Source organism: Acartia tonsa, chromosome 11 (assembly GCF_053477335.1).
Source record: "Acartia tonsa isolate MP-2025a chromosome 11, ASM5347733v1, whole genome shotgun sequence".
In the NCBI taxonomy this organism is placed as follows: domain Eukaryota; kingdom Metazoa; phylum Arthropoda; class Copepoda; order Calanoida; family Acartiidae; genus Acartia; species Acartia tonsa.
In genome coordinates, this window is record NC_137270.1 from 47,616,121 (window position 1) to 47,635,074 (window position 18,954).

Below are 18,954 nucleotides of genomic sequence, written 5' to 3' on the forward strand. Positions count from 1 at the left end.
CCTGAGACATTTTTACAGATTCCAAGAAAATAACAATCAACTTGCTGCAGCCAATTCCGAGATCTTTCGCTTCAAACAAAAATAATATGGATACTGGCATTGCTTCTATTTTTGGGGGGGTTTTTCCTCTTTCCCCAAGTGAAGCGGAAACTAATTTTTTGGTTGGAGTTTTTTTTCACTGGGACAGGTGTCTTTTTTTTGGCGGGGGGGGGGGGGGTCTTCCCGCAATGGCCTTAAACCTGCCTTTAACCCCTAACAGTCGGGCCCCTTGCCGCACCTTAATCAGTCAGGGGGGGGGGGGCGTCCCCTTATTATCTCAGTTCCTATTAAAGCTAGAAGGCTAAACATTTTTGTGCAAGTCCCCTGTGTTATGTTGAATTTCCGACCTTAAGAAAGTCAAAGTTAATTTTCGCTTCCATCACCCTTTTATTTAACAACCTTTGTTTTTAGGTCCTTTTTTACTTAAAAATTTCAAACGGCTGTATTTTTTTTATTTTTGAAGCTAGAAGAAAATTTTTTTTGCAGAAAATGTTTATTTTTATGTAAATTTTATATTTTAAATATCAAAACATAAATTTCAGCGGCCGCAGCTGTACTTGGCAGCAGCCAGCCGCCGCAGTTGGCGGTTAGCGGGAAAACGGCGGCGGATCTTTACGAAATTTTAATACATTATGTAGACATGTAAGGAAAGCTTAGGTTTAAAATTTGAAGTCTCTAAGTCAAAAATTGAGGCCTCAGGAGCCTTTTTAATATTTATGGAGACCTGGAGGATCAGGACCTGCATGATCAACCAGGAACCTAAAATTGACTTGAACACCTATATTTAATATGAGGATTTACTACTAGAGGATATTTTAGTATTTTGGTAAGATAAAATGCTTTGTTTAAGTCAAAAAAAACATTTTTGTTTTTTACCTGGATGACCCTGCCAGGTTTTCTGGCATCCTGTGCCCGCCAGGATGGAGATATTAAAAAAATTCCAACTCTCAGTTATGTGTCATACCTACACTTAAAAAGTCAAGCAGTTTGGGCTCTTTATAATTCACACACAGAAAATGAGATAGAAAAAACCGGATTGGGGGGCGTTCAACGCCCCCCCCCCCCCCCCCGACCGTTAAGGGTTAAATTTGTGGATCCATTAGTCTTACTGTTAGTAAGATCTTACTGAACAAAAATATAGCAAAGGATCTGCAGACATCGTTCTATTTTGTATTAAAAAACCTAATTTTGTTTGTTTATTAATCAATATTTTTTTTACTTTTAGGATTCTAACCCATTAAACTGCCTTGAACTTATTAGAGAAAATGAAATACAGTGCTTCCCAAGTAAAGAAATGCTGTAAGCCAACTAAAAATTTTAATATTTATACATCGCATCGTATTATAGACAGCTTTCTGTAAGGGCTAATTTTATTATTCTTGAAAAAATTCTGTAATACGATGCCATACATGATAGTTTAGTATGGCTAGAAAAGATTTTGCTGTTATTTTTTTATGATTTAACCAAAAATTTTTTAAAAATTTTCAAAACTCAATTAATGAATTTTTAAAAACTGAAATAATTACAGTTTGGTCATTTTATGTATCATTATTATGATTTACTCTTGTCAAAAAATGGTTTAAAATTTCCAAAACTCTTTTTTTCATCATGGAAAAGAAAACGAAGTAGTGGGTTTCGTCGTATTTTTACAGTAGCTTTTGACTCCTATTTATAGCCCCTGTTGTGGGCTCTATCCCAGCGGGGCAATCATTAACCTAACCTAAAATAACTAATAATATCAAAAGCTATTGTGAAAATACGACGAAACCCGCTACTTCGTTTTCTTTCAATGATCTATTATTTTTAACTTGTGTATCATTATTATTGTTTAGAGTTACACTTTATTTTAAACTTTAAACTTTGTTTCATAAAAATAGTCAACATACTTGTTTTTGTATCTTTTATCGTTTATTTTAATAAATTATATTTATTAATAAGTTGCTTTTCTATTTTTAGGTAAAATAACACGAAACAGACAATTAATCTTATGATGGCACTACCTTCAAAGCAGCTTTTAGTGCCTATAATAAAAGACGTCATACAATACAAATGACCAATAAAAGACCAGTATAAATTTTAATTGATCAATAGTAAAATGTACAATGGCTTATCAATGGTTATTTGTGTTGTATGACGTTATTTTTTGTTAAGGTACTATAAGCTGCTTCCGACCTTTATTTGCAAGTGCTAACTTACTTAGATAAGCCTTGATCTAAGCCAATGCTTTCCCCCAAGTCTTATTTAATCATTATTGACGTTTCTAGTGTGAAGTGATGTGTTAACAAATTGTTATTGGAAATCCTAGGAAATCCACTATTTACGCTAATACTATCAATATTATGTTTAATTTTCACATAACATTTGGTAATCAAATGTCGTCTTAAAGTCAAACTGCTTGAAATTGAGAAACCTTGTATATCATTTAAAAGTAAAAATTTAGTTGTTTTTGTTTTAGCCAAGTAACTATTTGAAATATAGTTAGAATCCTTAAATTATTGTTGTAGCATAGCCAAACTATTGGTATGTCCAACAGTTCATCCGTCATAGCACAGAGTACATTGAAGTACTTTAAATCATCTTTACTATTATCCCAGTTTTCTCCTAATATAACTATTTTACTGTATAACTTTAATAATGTGTACTTTAACGGGCATTGTATTTTATGATTTAAAAAGTAGCCTAGCAACATAATGGGATATATAAGAAGCTTCCCTTAGAAGGGGAGAACGCAATCGGTTCAGAAGTTATTGAAATCCTAAGCTCCAGACAAAAAAACCTTACCTCTTTATATCATAGAATAAGCTTTCTTTTTTGATAGATAAAGTCATGATTATTTGATTAAGCTACTTGTATAAGGTTTTTAAATTTTGTCATCTATTTATAACTTCAAATATTTGTGTAATGGATATAGAATCCGTTGATATATTGATAAGGAAAAATTTGTATTCAATATAGAACACATTGGTCAGTTTGTTCATTCAATACGAAGGGAGGGTATAGAATTTTGTTATTTTTGCCAACTGCTTGTTTCACTTTATTAGAGTTCATGAAAATCTGGTGCTACATTAAAGTAGTAATATATCGAACAGATGCGTCTATATTTCACATTGAACATTAGAGTAAAACACTAGAGGGAGAAAGGGTTAAATAACTGTATCTCCCCATCGCAACCACCTTGTGCAATCTTTCTATTGGGTCATTGAAAATCAACCAATGTTGTCGCTTATATTACCACAGCCAAGTACCAGAAAATAATTTGGAAGCAGACGAAAGAGTTCTTTGAAAAATGAAGGGAGGTAGTTGTCTGCAAATACATCTATAGATCTGTTCATTGATCCATAAATTACACCGATAAATTAACGGTATCTTATTCATTGTCTAGAAACATTTTTGGAACTTATATTCAATTTTGATTACTTGGTTTAAAAGTAGTAGCTTCCAAACTTTTCAACCAATAATGAATAAAAATAATGTATTTTTACATCATTGGCATTCGGCATCTCAGGACTGAAAAACCATGGTTTTAATCTTATAGTTGTACATTTCATATCAACGGAAAGCTGTTCATAATACGATGTTAAAAATAACTATTCTTGTATAATTCAAAACCGATTAATATCCGGTGCATTAGAACCTGTTCTCATCCATACAAAAAATAGCATCGTAATATTTTCAGTTTTCTGTACAGGATTAAACCCAGATTTTTTAGCCCGTTCCTCCGGCATCTCGGGCTGAAAAATTGCTTTTAATCCTATAATTGTACATTGTGGACAAATGTTTATAATACGATGCGAGAAATAACTATTAATATAATTGGAGATGTACATCAAATTAACATCAATTGACCTATCCCTTAAAATCCCTGGTATAACTCTCTTTCACTAAGAGGATAATATGGTGTTAATCTTTAATAGTCAATAGGATTAGTAGAGAAAACTTATATTCTGAGGTGGATTCTTAAAAATTCATACCACTTGTATAGTGTCAGAACTGAATTTCAGAATATAAATCAATAAGAGTCGAAGCAAAATTGTAAGTAAATTTGTTAAAAAAAACATCTTGATGCAGGATAATGTTTATGGACATACTTACATTTTTAGGACTTGATTATAGAATTGCTTTGCTCAAAATAGTGTCCTTTGTAGTCTCAGGAAACAGTATACCAAAAATCAGAACAATCGGATAATTATATCACATACAAATTGTTGTTAATAAAGTAAAAAATCAACATGTTTATAATGGGCGTTCGGACTTTCTGGTAACGATTATAGAGTTGCTGCGCTTTCTAAATCGTATTAACTACTATAAGGACAAATCTAACTTGTTTAAATTATCGACGGACCAACCCTCATGATAAAAAAGCTTCGCTTTTAAAATTAGGATCACTAAATCGGCAGGGTCGCAAGATAACCTAAACTGTTTTTGTAAAAAAAATCCTCTGAAATTATATAAAAAATCGACAAAAATTAAATAAAATCTTATGGTTATAATCATTCTATGATTTTAAACACTTTTTTTAAATTTATAGATAAATTTGTTCAAAATAGAATGTTGTATTCTAGCGACCCTTGCAGATTTAGCGATCCTCATTCTTTTTTTAAATCCATCTCTGTTATAGAAATGGATATAGAATACGTTGATATATTGACAGGTGTCGTCAATTTATGGACCTCATTTATTGGTCAATTTGTCTATACTTTAATATGGGGAGGGGTAAAAGAAGTGGATGGAGCCGGGGTATCGTTTTTTTTAGCCAGCTGCGAGCATTACTTTATTAGAGTATATAATAATCTGGTGCAACATCCAAGTAATTAGATATCGATTATTATAGACTAGTTTTACTAGTTATATAGAACTTTTTCTTAGCAGATAAATAAATTAACGATTTTTAATGATAATAAACAAAATTACCCATTCTGTTGATCATAAATATTGCTAGTTTGAATCGATCGATCACAATAAAACATTTGGCACCATTTTAATGCCCCATGGTCTATTGTACTCCAGGAAATTTAAGTTTTTTTAAAAGGAGCGGGGGGAATATGAAAACAAGGTATCAGTGCTTACACAGGAACCTTGTGGAAAAAAGAACATTAGAACATCCAAAATTATTTGTTCGTGTACCTAACTGCGGCACATTTAATCTATCTTCCAAATTAATTTGTTCGTGTACCTAACTGCAGCTACTTATAATACATCTTCCAAATTAATATGTTCGTGTACCTAACTGCAGCTACTTATAATACATCTTCCAAATTAATTTGTTCGTGTACCTAACTGCAGCTACTTATAATACATCTTCCAAATTAATTTGTTCGTGTACCTAACTGCAGCTACTTATAATACATCTTCCAAATTAATTTGTTCGTGTACCTAACTGCAGCTACTTATAATACATCTTCCAAATTAATTTGTTCGTGTACCTAACTGCAGCTATTTATAATCTATCTTCCTAATTAAATTGTTCGTGTACCTAATTGCAGATTCTTATAATCTATCTTCCAAATTAATTTGTTCGTGTACCTAACTGCAGCTACTTATAATACATCTTCCAAATTAATTTGTTCGTGTACCTAACTGCAGCTACTTATAATACATCTTCCAAATTAATTTGTTCGTGTACCTAACTGCAGCTATTTATAATCTATCTTCCTAATTAAATTGTTCGTGTACCTAATTGCAGATTCTTATAATCTATCTCCCAAATTAATTTGTTCGTGTACCTAACTGCAGCTACTTATAATACATCTTCCAAATTAATTTGTTCGTGTACCTAACTGCAGCTACTTATAATACATCTTCCAAATTAATTTGTTCGTGTACCTAACTGCAGCTATTTATAATCTATCTTCCTAATTAAATTGTTCGTGTACCAAATTGCAGATTCTTATAATCTATCTTCCTAATCAATTTGTTCGTGTACCTAATTGCAGCTACTTACAATCTATATACCTAATTAATTTGTTCGTGTACCTAACTGCGGACACATAAAATCTATCTCTCAAATTAATTTGTTCGTGTACCTTACTGCAGCTACTTATATTCTCTCAAGAGGATTAAAAAAGTTAAAGATATTATCAAGGACGATTTTTTTCATAGGTGACACAACAATAGCTATTTATCGCATAGAATTAGAGACAGCTTTCCTCAGATATTAAAATAAAATATAAGATTAAACCGGAATTTTTATCCCAGACGGTAACAAGGGCACAAGGTATACTTTTTATTCAAAATACGGGGTAAGGGTTCCGGTAGTCTTTTATTTTTAATTGAACGCAACAAAATTTTTTGCAAATAAATCAATAACTGAAAATAGAACCGGCATGATTTACAGTTCAATGTCACCTCCCTTCATGTAATCTTAACAGTTAACGAAAAGTCAGCCGAAATTTTTTTTTCTTCAGCGTGGATATACTAACATTAACAAGGATGATCTCCATAAAAGCGAAGCTCTCAAACGGTAGGACAAACAAACATTAACACTTGTAGAATGTCAGAACTGAATAATCTGGAAATAAATAAGTCGATATTCCAAAAATCAGATTGGATAATTAATAAGTTTGCTGTTAATAAAGTTAAAAATCAACATGTTTAAAATGTATGTACATAGATTTTGGTAACGTTTATAGAGTTGCTACGCTTTCTAAAACGTACCTAACTATTCCAAGAAGCTCCATACAAAGTTTGAAATCTATAGGAAAATTATAAAATGACTATATTAACGAAAAGAGATAACCGTTACGGACGCACGGACCGACCCACCCTTATTATAGAAATGCTTTGCTTTAAAAAAATAAAAGTTGAATACTTTTATAAACATTTTAATGATACATAAATTTTTACACAATAAAATTATTATAATTAGAATCACAAATGATATCAATTTAAATAATATCATCGTATTATGGACATTTTTCCATGAATATTAAAATACAATCATAAAAGTAATACCAGATTTGTTAGTCCAGGCTTTCGGCCCCTCCGGACTATCAAACTTATAATTATTAATTCAATATCCGCGAAAAGCTGTCCATAATACGATGCGATAAATAACAAGAATTAGCGCTTTATTGCTTTTTTTTCAAACATACATTTAATGCAAAAACAAGAATGACAAAATTCATAAAAGTTGATTAGTTGTAACTTTGTTTTTTGTTGTTGCGGATTCCAACATATATATAAGTGCTTAACCCTTACAGATCGGGGGGGGGGGCTCAAAGAGCCCCCCCCTCTAGTTTTTTCAATCTCATTTTTTTTGTAGGTAAGATGGAGTGCTGTGACTTCATGACTTTTTAAGTTTAGTAATTATACGTCGGCAAGAGTTGATTTTATTAGGATATCTGGTCTGTGTCGGTCGTGGTGTCCGGTCAAAGTCGGTTGGGTAGCACCAAAATTAGAAAAAAATTCTAAATAAATCTTAATTTCTACATTATGACTTTTGTGTATAAGGAGAAACCTAAAATTTTTTTTGGTGAATACTTAGATATCAATGACCTTCTGAGAAAAGTTGTGTTATGACCGTTTGACCGCTCTCTGACCGACTTTATGACCGATTTTTGTCCGGCTTTTACTACAGACATATATCATGAATATCGTGGCTTCTATTACAGCTAGAGTCCTATAATTTTTTTTGGTAAATCCTTGAGCAACATCAAACAGATTTAAATATTAATTGGCGCCGCCAACCGCCGTTTTACCGCCGTAACCGCCGAAAATGGCGGTTTCCGTTATTTGCCGTTTTTTGGCGATGATCAGAAAAAGTAATTTTTTTGTTATGAAAAATAAAAGTTCGTCCTAAAATTTGATCATCCTAGCTGCAAAATTGGCCGCTCTACAGCTGTTTTAAAATTTAGCGGCTGGCCGCTAAAAAGCGGCTAAGGAGCGGCCTGGCCGCTATGACTAGAAAAAGTAATTTTCTCTAAAAATACACATGAACCACCAGAAAAAAAATTTACGTCTTTATCTGTAACAGGAGCCGAGATAGAGGGGGGGGCTCTTTGAGCCCCCCCCCCCCCGATCTATTAAGGTGGGAATTGGGGCCCGAGCTGTAAGGGTTAAATTAAAATTAACTATTTAAAAAAATTACAATTACAACCGAAAATTAACAAATTTTTGCTTATTTATTTGAGGAAATAAACAAAAATTGTTTTTTTTTTATTTTACAATTTTTCTACATTGTTATTTTAAATTGATAACAATATTTCCCCTGTCATAATATCCACGTATATTCTATATCCATTTAAATAACATTTAGAATGATCATGATCTAGATTTTAAATTTGCTTTATCAGTGAAGTATTTCTCTAGTCTTGCCCAAATATTTTTTCCATAGGAGTGACGTTCCATAGAGCTCTTGTGCTGTCTGAAAAAAATAATTAAAAATAATAATGTCACTGGACAAAGTGACTCAAAAATCAGCCATGTGACGTCATAAAAATGAGGAAGATTAGAGGACAAGTGGGAGAGAAACCCCCTAAAAAAGAGATGGATAATCCCTCATTTTTCTGACGTCCCATGGCTGATTTTTAAGACACTTTGTCCAGTTACAACATAATTGTAGATAGATAGATGGGTTCTTTTCCTAGGATCTAAAATAATAGGACAATAACTCATAAATTTATGTACGTCCCCAATGATAATACACAAAATTACCCCTTCTTTAGATGATAATTAGATGTCGAAACATTTGGACACTCATCTTAATGAACTAACCAATTAATTTTCCAATTAAAGTTCAAGAAAAGTCCCCAAATTCAATATGCCAACGAAAAAGAAAACATTATTATAAAACTTTAGGGACTAGTGTAATAAACATCCCATTGTCCCTTCCCTTCTGGTTCTTTCCACCAACTGTCTGTTGAAAAACAAATATCCCCCACCCCTATTTTTAAAATAAATTAAAAATAATGTGTGTGGGGGGGGGGGGCGTTAGGCTCTAACCCTGCAAGGTCTATATCAATTGTGTCCTAAAACGTGATTTTCTCGGCTCCTATTCAAGATTTACGGCTGATACTTTTTGTCAACATTCTCATCATTGATGGGCATTATCAACAATTAAACATGCAAGGGACCCGGACTTCAATTGAGCAGGATTTGGGCTTTTTTTCTCATACCTGAGTACCTCCATGAGGGCTGGATTGACTTCTGGCGGCGCTGTGTCCATCATCTTTTGCAGGACATAATTAGAGTACTGGCCCTCTATCATATTACCAACCTTATCTGAGGTAACCACCTCGGCTACAAAAGAGCTCCTAAAATAATAGATGTATAAGTATAGATGCCAAGTAGTGAAGCCCTTTTTGTCTGCTAGCAAATTATTTTTGTAGTGTCTTGTTTGTGTTTATATTTCCGACCTTATTGGCTGATATTTAATGACCCAATTGAAAGTCGGTACAGGGTCCCCAACCCTTGTGTAGTGTAATAGCATATTCATACAGGTTGACTTTTTTGGACTTTTATAGAATTTTGATTAGTTGATTTATTTAGTTGAGTGTCCAAATGTTTCAACCTCTAACTATAATCTACTGACGAGGTAATTTAGTGTATTATCATTGACAAAGTACATTATTCTACGTCTTTTGTTGATATAATAACAACACAAAAGTTCTAAAAGAGTCCTAGATATATGTATTCTGAATTAACAGGTAGGGAAAGGACATTCTCTGTTATTTATTGACTTAAGAATTTTGGTACTATTATTAAATCTTTATTAGTAAGTTCAAACAAAGAGAATCCAAACTTTTTCACCAATACATTTTTATCTTCAGGGTTATTTTGTTTATCACCATTGGAAATTCGCATCAATTTATTGTCCATTGTCTTATCCCTTAAATAACAACACAAAAACTTGACAAAGTCCTAAATATTCATTTTAAATAATCAAGGAGGGAGATGACATATTATGGTACCCAAAGCTTTATGCTCACGGTCTATCATTCCCTGACCTAAAACTTTGGGTACTTTTTATCATTTTGTTTATTATCATTGGGAATTTGCATCAATTTATCGTCCATTGTCTTATCCCTGTATCCCTGATATTCTGAATAACCAATTACCAACTGGAAAACAAATTGTTTGTCTAGTTTTATTAGAAAATATCCTTTTACAGTTAGGGTTGATAAAAATTTAGGGTACTTTCATTTAAAGTGACTACCGCGCACAGAAAAACTGGTAATGTTTTTAGTTTTAACGCGGTTTGGGCGGAGATTCGAACCCATCACCTTTCCAGTAAGATTAAAGCTACAGTCGCAGTCTGATAAAGTAAATAGTGTGGGTATAGTCCCTTTCGTAACATCGCACCTTATGGGGCGATTCTTCGTATTTTTCACGGTAGCTTTTCTCCTATTTCTAGCCCCTGCGGGGCCAAATACTTAACCCCTGTGGGGCAATCACCTAATCCAATAAAACCAAGCATAACCTAAAATAACCTATAAAAAGCCATTTTAAAAATACGACGAATCGCCCCTTATGGGGTGATGTTACGAAAGGGACTATTCCCAATAGTTTTTTTCCTGCATTACTTTTGGACATACTTATTCTTGACAGGGAGGGGGGGGGGGGCATTGGGCTGTTTATTACACTGGTCCCCAAAGTTTTATAATGAATAGGTATTTTTGTGTATCGTCATTAGGGAAATGCTGCCATTGTCTTATCCCTTTAGATCCCTGCCCTTATCGAAATATAGTATTAGGTCTTTACTCATCCTAACTGATTAAATAAATATTAAGTTACATATAGAACAGGATTTCTTACTCTTTAATTGGGTTCATATTTCCATATTAACTGTTTTCTTTTTTTTTGTCAATATTCTTATGTTTATAAGTAGCGCAGCAATAACATAATTAATTTCTATTTTGAATGATATTGTAAACAATAATGCACTATGGTTAGGTATTTTTTTAAAATAACATTTGTGTTACAGACTCACTGATAATTATAAACCCTAATAAACAAGCTACTCGCGCTAATATAAAAATATTATATTAGTTTCTTTATCTATTAGATAGAGGTCCCTAACCTAGCGGGGCTTTACCTCTGTTGCCCTAAGTGGTTCATAGTACCTAATAAATTTGACCTTAAGAAAAAACAAACTACCTATCTTTTTTGTCAAAATTTGTTTTAGTTGTTTTTAACATAAGTATGGAGTCATAATGTCATGAGAATAGCGTTATTTTGTTATATCGTTATCTCCAAAAATACAACAATGTTTATTGTCAAAGATAATATGTTCGTCATGAAAACTTTTATTTTCGATATAAAATTGTAATCTATAAATCAAAAGAATATTATAACTTTTAGGAGAACAAAAGCCAATACATTTAATGTTTTTATTTTTTCAGAGAAGCTTACCTATGAACATTTTTAGTTTTTTCAATACACTTTTCCAGAACGTTGCTGGCATACTTGTGCTGTGAGAGGTCCACAAAATGTCCGGTTATACTCTGAAAAAAAAACAGTTGACAAAAAAGCAGGAGCGTCAAAGGGGGGAGGAAAAAGCAGTATTTAAACCTCCCCACACCTAGTCTTATACGAAAATAATATATTATATTTACCACCCCCCCCCCCTCACATTAATATTTTACCCTACATTTGGGCACCTAAAAAAGTTCTATTTCAGGTAAGCATCATAAATGTCCTGTAATGGTTTTAGGCTATTTTTTAAGCCTTTTTCTGTCCATTTGATTACAGAGCCCATGTATGCTAAGGGCATAGCGGCAACGCCCCCAAAAGCCTCTAGGCACAATGAAGGTGGGAGGGGAAAAATTCGCCATTCTACATTTCAATTTGAGTTTAAAAATAAAAAGTTAACAAAAATTATTTTTTGGGGGTTGGGGTGGAAATACCCTTCAAAAAAATAGTTAAAACCTTCACTGGAACTAAAAGAAACTTCACTGTAAAGGAGAACCATATCGGTTCAGTGGTTAGCAAGATCCTTGGATACAGCCAAAAAAAGCTTACTACTTTATATAATAACTAGCGGCTACGCCCCTAGAGGCCTCTAGGGGCACTTGAGGAGGAGAGAGTCGAATTTAATAATTCAATTTCTTATTTTAGATTTTAAAAGAAAAAGTAAAAAAAAATTTTTGGGGGGGGTTGGGGGTGTCCCACCCCCCAAGAAAATAGTTATAAACCTTCCCAGGACCTATGAAAAGCTACTCTGTTAAGGAGAACCCGATCGGTTCAGCGGTTAGCGAGATCCTTCGGTACAAACATACAAACACACAAACATCCTGTTACTTTATTATAAGGATAATAAGATATACTTTTTGTTTACCTGTACAACTTTTTCAATCTCATCTTGGTCACCATGATCCAGAACATGCTGGATAATATAATTGCCATACTGCTCCTTTATTTAATAAAAAAAAAATTGGTGAATTTTATTAGTACTATCAATTAGGGTTGGGCCGGATATCTGGCCAACATTCAATTTCCGGCAAACTGGATGTCCGGCCGGATAACCGGATATCCGGCATTCAAAATCAGCTGGATATCCATTATCCGGATATTTTCAATATCTGGTATCCGGCCGGATATTGAAAATGGCTGGATATCCAGCCCAACCCTTCTATCCATATTGATACCTACATCTTTCAGAGTTCAAAAGTGCTTGATTATATAATTTTAATTTAACTTATATATCTAATTAAAGATAAATGAACCTCCAAACGGCTTCTATATATAAATAAAGAATGATTTGATTTTAAAGTGATATACATTTGGCATTGAGAGTTCAAAAGTACATGACTACAAAGGATCAGCGATTTAAAAAAAAAGAATTTAAACTAAATTCATAGATGATTCACTACAGTATAATAAGGGAAAGTCTGCCATAATTTGTACGTAAGTCTGTCTGTCTGTCTAAGTCCAAAAGTACAGGAAAAACAATTGATATACTGCTTCAGTATTTAATGAAAGCACAGGCATTATCTTTAATGGATATTACACCTAACCAAACCTAACTCAAAATAAATATAAATTTTTTTCTCATATTCATTTGAATCCGGTGGATAGGAACCGGTTCTCATCCATACGGAAAAACTATGTCTAGCATCGTATTATATCCAGCTTTCTACACAATATAAAAATGTACAATCATAATATTTAAACCACTTTTTATAGCCCCGAGGTGCCGAAGGCTAGGTTTAATTTTCTAATTGTACATTCTATATCCGCGGAAAGCTGTTTATAATACGATGCGAGAAATAACTATTACTTTTATAAATTTTTTGTTTGTTGTTCATATACGCTTTAAGGGATACTACAACCAAAACTTTCAGAGTATCTTAAGTGGGTACAACATGCTGTAGTATTTATTCTACTTTGTGTAAAATCTCAATAAATCCTATTATTCTCATTTCTTTATTTTGTGCTTAATGTATATATAGGGATGTGTCTTCACTTCCGCATAAAATTCATATTATCAAATTATAAGAAAGGCCTATTATTAAAACCTAAATCAAGCACTAATTTGTGTCAACTGCAATACTAAATGCCCTGTCTAATTGATTAGACATTGATCCGTTAAAATGTTTTTTTTTGATGAGATAATATGGGGAAAAAATGCACACTTTTACTAAGATCTTATTTGATCTTCACAAAACAGGGATGCAGATATAATGGATGTAGAGTATATGTATATTACAATGCCCTGGATTAGAAACATTTTGTTTTAATTTTGGCCCCCATCCAAAATATTTTTTCTGTAATGCAAAAATTGCAATGGTACAAGCACTTTTTTCAGTCCCCCCTTATGGAGGTCAAAAATTCATTGTATCTGAATTATGGCTTCATGGTGCTCCCAGGAAAGGCTTTGAGGACTTTGTCCGTTTCATAATATCTCGTTACTAGTCTGAGAAAATCTCAAAAACCTCTACAAATTATGACAATTCTTCATAAACTCTAAAAAATGGTGTTTTTTAGTCATTTCTAAGGCTAGGGATGAAATATTGTAAAACGGACAAAGTTTCCTGATTCAACTCCTCAAGGCTTTTCCTGGGAGCACCATGAATGAATTTTTGACCTCCATATAGGGGGCCTCTAAATTTCAAAGTGCTTGTACCAACGCAATTTTTGCATTACAGAAAAGATATTTTGCATGGGTTATTTTTTTGCATAAATCAACCATATTTTGGATTAACAAAACTTTTATAATCCGGGACAATATGTTTGGTGAAAAATTTTCGTCAATTTAGGTTGCTATTGTGCCTGTCATTTATTGGTCCGTTTGTTCATTCAGTAGTATATACATTCTTATAATTAAAAATGACTATAAATAAAGTATTTATTTTTTAAGAACTTAAAAGATATAACACTAGGATTACTATTCAACTAAATTACCCAAAATATTTCCTAATTTGTCTGTCTATCTATCTATCTATCCCTGGGTGACGCACCTGAATGAGCATAAAAATATTTGGTTCAATCTCTAGAAGTATTTGTTTTCTCTGCAGATTTGTAGAATTTTCCAGAAATCTTTGTATGACGCGGCATCCGTACTCGTGACAGCTGATTTCAACAACCTATAGGTAGACATTGATTTTAAGGGATAAGACAATGGGTGATAAATTTATTTACATCCACATATCGCATCATAATATAGACAGCTTTGCGTGGATATTAAATTTGTGGAACAATACTAATTTTTAACAAATCAATCAACTTCAATAAAAGAAAACATGTCATAAAACTTTAAGTACCAGTGTTATTTACAGTCAATGTCCCCTCCCTCAATCTATTATACAAAGTAGTACGATGTCTGTCTGTTTTTAAAACTAAAATCAAAATAGTGAGGTTAACTAACCTCCCATTGTCATTTCCCTGTATAGTTTTCCTTCGGGGATCTTAAAGGATAAGACAATGGAGGATAAATTGGTGCGCCTTTGAAAAAAAAATTTCATTTCTAAAAATAATTCTAGATAGATAAATGAGTGAATTACTAGGGATCTTAAAGGATCATACAATAGAGGATAAATTGATGTGCATCCCCAATGATGATATTCAAAATTACCCCTTCTGTAGATTATAATTAGTTGTTGAAACGTTTATAACCAACGAATCAAAATTCAATAAAAGTCCCCAAAGTTGCCAACTAACGAATAAGAAATCATCATTATAAAACATTGGGGACTAGAATAATAAACATCCCAATGTCTCCTCCCTCCCTGTATAATTTTCCTTACCTTCCCGATGCACGGATTGATAAAGGTCTGCAGGATGGTGCTATCAACCTTTTCTACCAGCTTTTGTATGACGTGGTTCGCGTGCTGATCCAAGACATACTCCATTATGTTCGGCTCCAGTTTCTAAAACAAAGGATTATTATAAAGCATTGTAACGTGCTCAATCGCCAAGGGTAATACCGATCCGACAACCACCTCTATGATTGCACGACCGTTGTCTGAGAAGTCCTAACTGTGCATGGTAATGAGTTGAGCCTGTTTCGGGCCAAGGCATTCCCCATTACTCTGACATAGCAGCAGTATAAACTAATTATAACGTCTTTATTTATGAGTGTTGGATTGAGATTTGAACCTATCACCCCCCCAAGGACGAGCGGATGCGCAACGTGATGAGCCACGGTCAGGGTTAAAAAACAAAGGATAGTTGAGTATTAGAATAAATTGAAAATTCGAGGGGGGAGGATGTTTTTTTTTAAAAGCATAAAACCAATCCCAAACTCAGCGGGGAACCCATTATAACCTAACCTAACTTGGCCTAAAGGAATACAAAAAAAGAAAAATTATCCTCCTATATGTTAAATATTTTTAAAAGAAGGGGTCTCAGTGTTTAACAGATATTTTCAGAGAAATCAGTAAAATTATTTTTTTATTCGAACAGCTTATTTTTAGTATGGCTTAGAACCGGTTCTAAGCCGGCGGATATTAATCAGTTTCGAAGCCATACTGGAATTGAATTATAGTCTACAACTTTTTTCGTTTGTCGGTTCTGTTAAAAGAGAACTAAAGGACATCTATAATACAAAGTAGCTTGATGTCTGTCCGTCTGTCCGTCTGTCCGTCTGTCCGTCTGTCCGTCTGTCTGTCCCTTAAGATCTCGGTAACCGCAAAACCGATTGGATTCTACTCTTCAGGGTATATACCTATTGGTCCTGTGGTGGTTTTAAGCTATTTTCTTTGGGGGTGGGACACCCCCAACCCCCCCAAAAACAAAAAAAATACCTCCCATTTTTTTTTTTTTTTTTTTTTGTAGAGGAATTCTTTTGTAGAAATATTCTTTTGTAGAACTATTCTTTTGTAGAAGATTTCTTTAGTTCTTCTAATTTTTTTTTTGAATTTTTTTTTTGTCATCTCTTGGGGCAAAGCCCCTAGAGGCTAGGGGCGAAGCCGCTAGTTGCATTTATATAGAAACATTATTTTCTTAGTTGCTATATCAGATATTTTAAGTTTTTCTTTAGAATATGCATAGAAGTATTATTAAATGTTTATAACTTGTATTATTATGATAATAAAGTTTAATATTTTTCCATGAATATGTAAAAAAAAAGTTTTGGATCCCGTTTAAAAAAAACAAAGGACCATAAATTGATGTACAACCCAAATGATGATAGACAAAACAAACTCTTCCAACACGTGCTCTTTATTACACTAGTTTCCAAAGTTTTATAATAATATTTCCTTATTCGTTGGCTTAATAACTTTGGGAAGTTTATTGCATTTGGATTGATTGGTCATTAGGTTGAGTGTTTAATCGTTTCTACCACTAATAGTGATCTACATAAGAGGTATTTTTGTGTATCAACATTAGGGATGTACATTAATATGTGGCCTATTGTTCTGTCCCTTTAGATCCCTGCGTTAACAGTCTGACATCTTTTTTAAGAATCTTTTTTGTTGTAAATCTGACATGATCCAACTTTTCGTTTTGTTATTATTAAGTCATTTAAGTTTCAAACTTTTAAACAGCTTACCATAAATTTTATTGTAATAACTATGAAACCTTGGAGGCAGGGGACAATGGGTTGTTTATTACACCAGTCTCCAAAGTTTTATAATACTAACGTTTTCTTATTGGTTGGCTTAGCAACTTTAGGGCCTTGGTTGGTTTATTAAGATAAGTGTTCAAACGTTTCAACCATTAATATTCATCTAGAGAAGATGTAATTTTGTGTATTATCATTGGAGATGTACATCAATTTATCGGCCAATGCCTTATCCCTTTAGACCCCTTTAATAACAATGAAAACACTATTAAAAAGTAACGCAACTCTAACAACATTAGCTCTAGATGTACAAACCTAATAGAAAAACTGGAAAAGAAACATATGAAATAAACCATATAAAATGTACCGAATAAACGTACACCATATAATCTACAAGGATAAAGTTTTTATTATTTATTTGTTGTTAAGTTAAGACACTACGAAATAGCGTATAGTTACCATTAAAAAATGACGTCATACAATATAAATGACCAATTATAGGCCAGTATACATTGTAATTGACCACTGTTATATATAATTGTATACTGGCCTATCATTGGTCATTTGTATTGTATGACGTCATTTTTATTGGATACTACGCTGTTTCAGACACTGCTAGTTAAATGTTTAATTCAATCATAATTTAAAATAAATACCCAAAGATTTTAGGCTAACAATGGGTGAACTTTTTTATATAACTTTGGGTACCAGTATCATTTACAGTTTAATTTGTAAAAAATTTACAATGATAAGACTTTTTTATTTTTGATCAATATAAAGTAAAATAAAACTCATGTGCATGTTTTTTATTTTTTACACAAAAAATACAATATCTGAATATCATACATTTTTTCTGTGATAATATTATGTTTATTTGCTTGTGTGAAAGTCCAATTTTCTTTCTGTCAGTGCGGTGTGCATTCAATTCCGTACAAGGGTCAAATCTACCAATGGACAGGGGAGAATTTGTCGTCATTTAGCTTGCTAATATGGACCTCATTTATTGGTAAGTTGGTTCATTCAGTAGGAGGGGATGGGGTGAAGAGGGTTAATGGGGGGCATTGTATCGTTATTTTAGCCCGCTGCGTGTTTCACTTTATCATGAAAATCTGCTGAAACATCCAACTAATAATATATTCATTCTTATACATGGATGTATATATTCTAATTTCCAGTATGTCAATCCATCTGTCTTATATGGATCAAGTAGATACAATTATCTATGTATTCATAAATATTTTATTAGAGACTACTCTTAGAGGTTACTCCCCCTAGAGGCCTCTAGGGGCACTTGAAGAAAGGGGAGTTGGTAATCTAATTTTTATTTAAGAATTTGAAAAATGTTAAACAATTTTTTTGAGGAATTTTTTTCTTGGGGCGATTTCTCTTGGGAGGGTGGTGGTTTTCTCCCCTATAATAGTTACTAGAGGAGACATTCTATAATTATCCTGCTATTGGCTAGATTGAATATTATTCTTTTTCTTCCATTGGCCTATCTCTGAATATTAATCTTTTTCTTTCATTGTCCTATCCCTAGATATTAATCTTTTTCTTCGTATTTATAATTTTGTCTCTCTTTCTGTATTTAAAACTAGCGGTTACGCCCCTAGAGGCCTCTAGGGGCACTTGAGGAGGAGAGAGTCGAATTTAATAATTCAATTTCTTAATTTAGATTTTAAAAGAAAAAGTAAAAAAAATTTGGGGGGGTGAAAAATTTTTTTTTTTTTTTTTTTTGGGGGGGGTGTCCCCACTCATTTTTAATTTTAGTTTAAAAAGATAAAAATAAAAATTTTTTGGGGGGGTTGGTGGTGTCCCACCCCCCCAGAAAATAGTTATAAACCTTCCCAGGACCTATGAGAAGCTACCCTGTTAAGGAGGACCCAATCGGTTCAGTGGTTAGCGAGATCCTTCGGTACAGACACACACACAGACAGACACACAGAAAGACAAACATCCTGTTACTTTAGTATAAG

General features: G+C 33.0%; 2 protein-coding genes across 3 annotated transcripts in view; one reads left to right on the top strand and one right to left on the bottom strand.

Moving 5' to 3' along the window:
* The window catches only part of LOC145332799 (papilin-like), a 44,669-nt gene extending 42,954 nt beyond the window's left edge, over nucleotides 1-1,715 (top strand). For both annotated transcript variants that reach the window (XM_080177858.1, XM_080177859.1), the window contains exon 32: nucleotides 1,265-1,715. In XM_080177858.1, the coding sequence (XP_080033984.1) occupies nucleotides 1,265-1,342 (78 nt within the window). In that variant the 3' untranslated portion in view covers nucleotides 1,343-1,715. The remainder of the gene's footprint in view (nucleotides 1-1,264) is intronic.
* Nucleotides 1,716-8,178: 6,463 nt separating this feature from the next.
* The window catches only part of LOC145332801 (uncharacterized), a 41,664-nt gene continuing 30,888 nt past the window's right edge, over nucleotides 8,179-18,954 (bottom strand). Inside the window, exons 8-13 of the mRNA XM_080177862.1 lie at nucleotides 15,222-15,344; nucleotides 14,436-14,561; nucleotides 12,314-12,388; nucleotides 11,389-11,480; nucleotides 9,153-9,290; nucleotides 8,179-8,401 (exon numbers count right to left, since the gene is read on the bottom strand). Of these exons, the coding sequence (XP_080033988.1) occupies nucleotides 8,299-8,401; nucleotides 9,153-9,290; nucleotides 11,389-11,480; nucleotides 12,314-12,388; nucleotides 14,436-14,561; nucleotides 15,222-15,344 (657 nt within the window). The 3' untranslated portion in view covers nucleotides 8,179-8,298. The remainder of the gene's footprint in view (nucleotides 8,402-9,152; nucleotides 9,291-11,388; nucleotides 11,481-12,313; nucleotides 12,389-14,435; nucleotides 14,562-15,221; nucleotides 15,345-18,954) is intronic.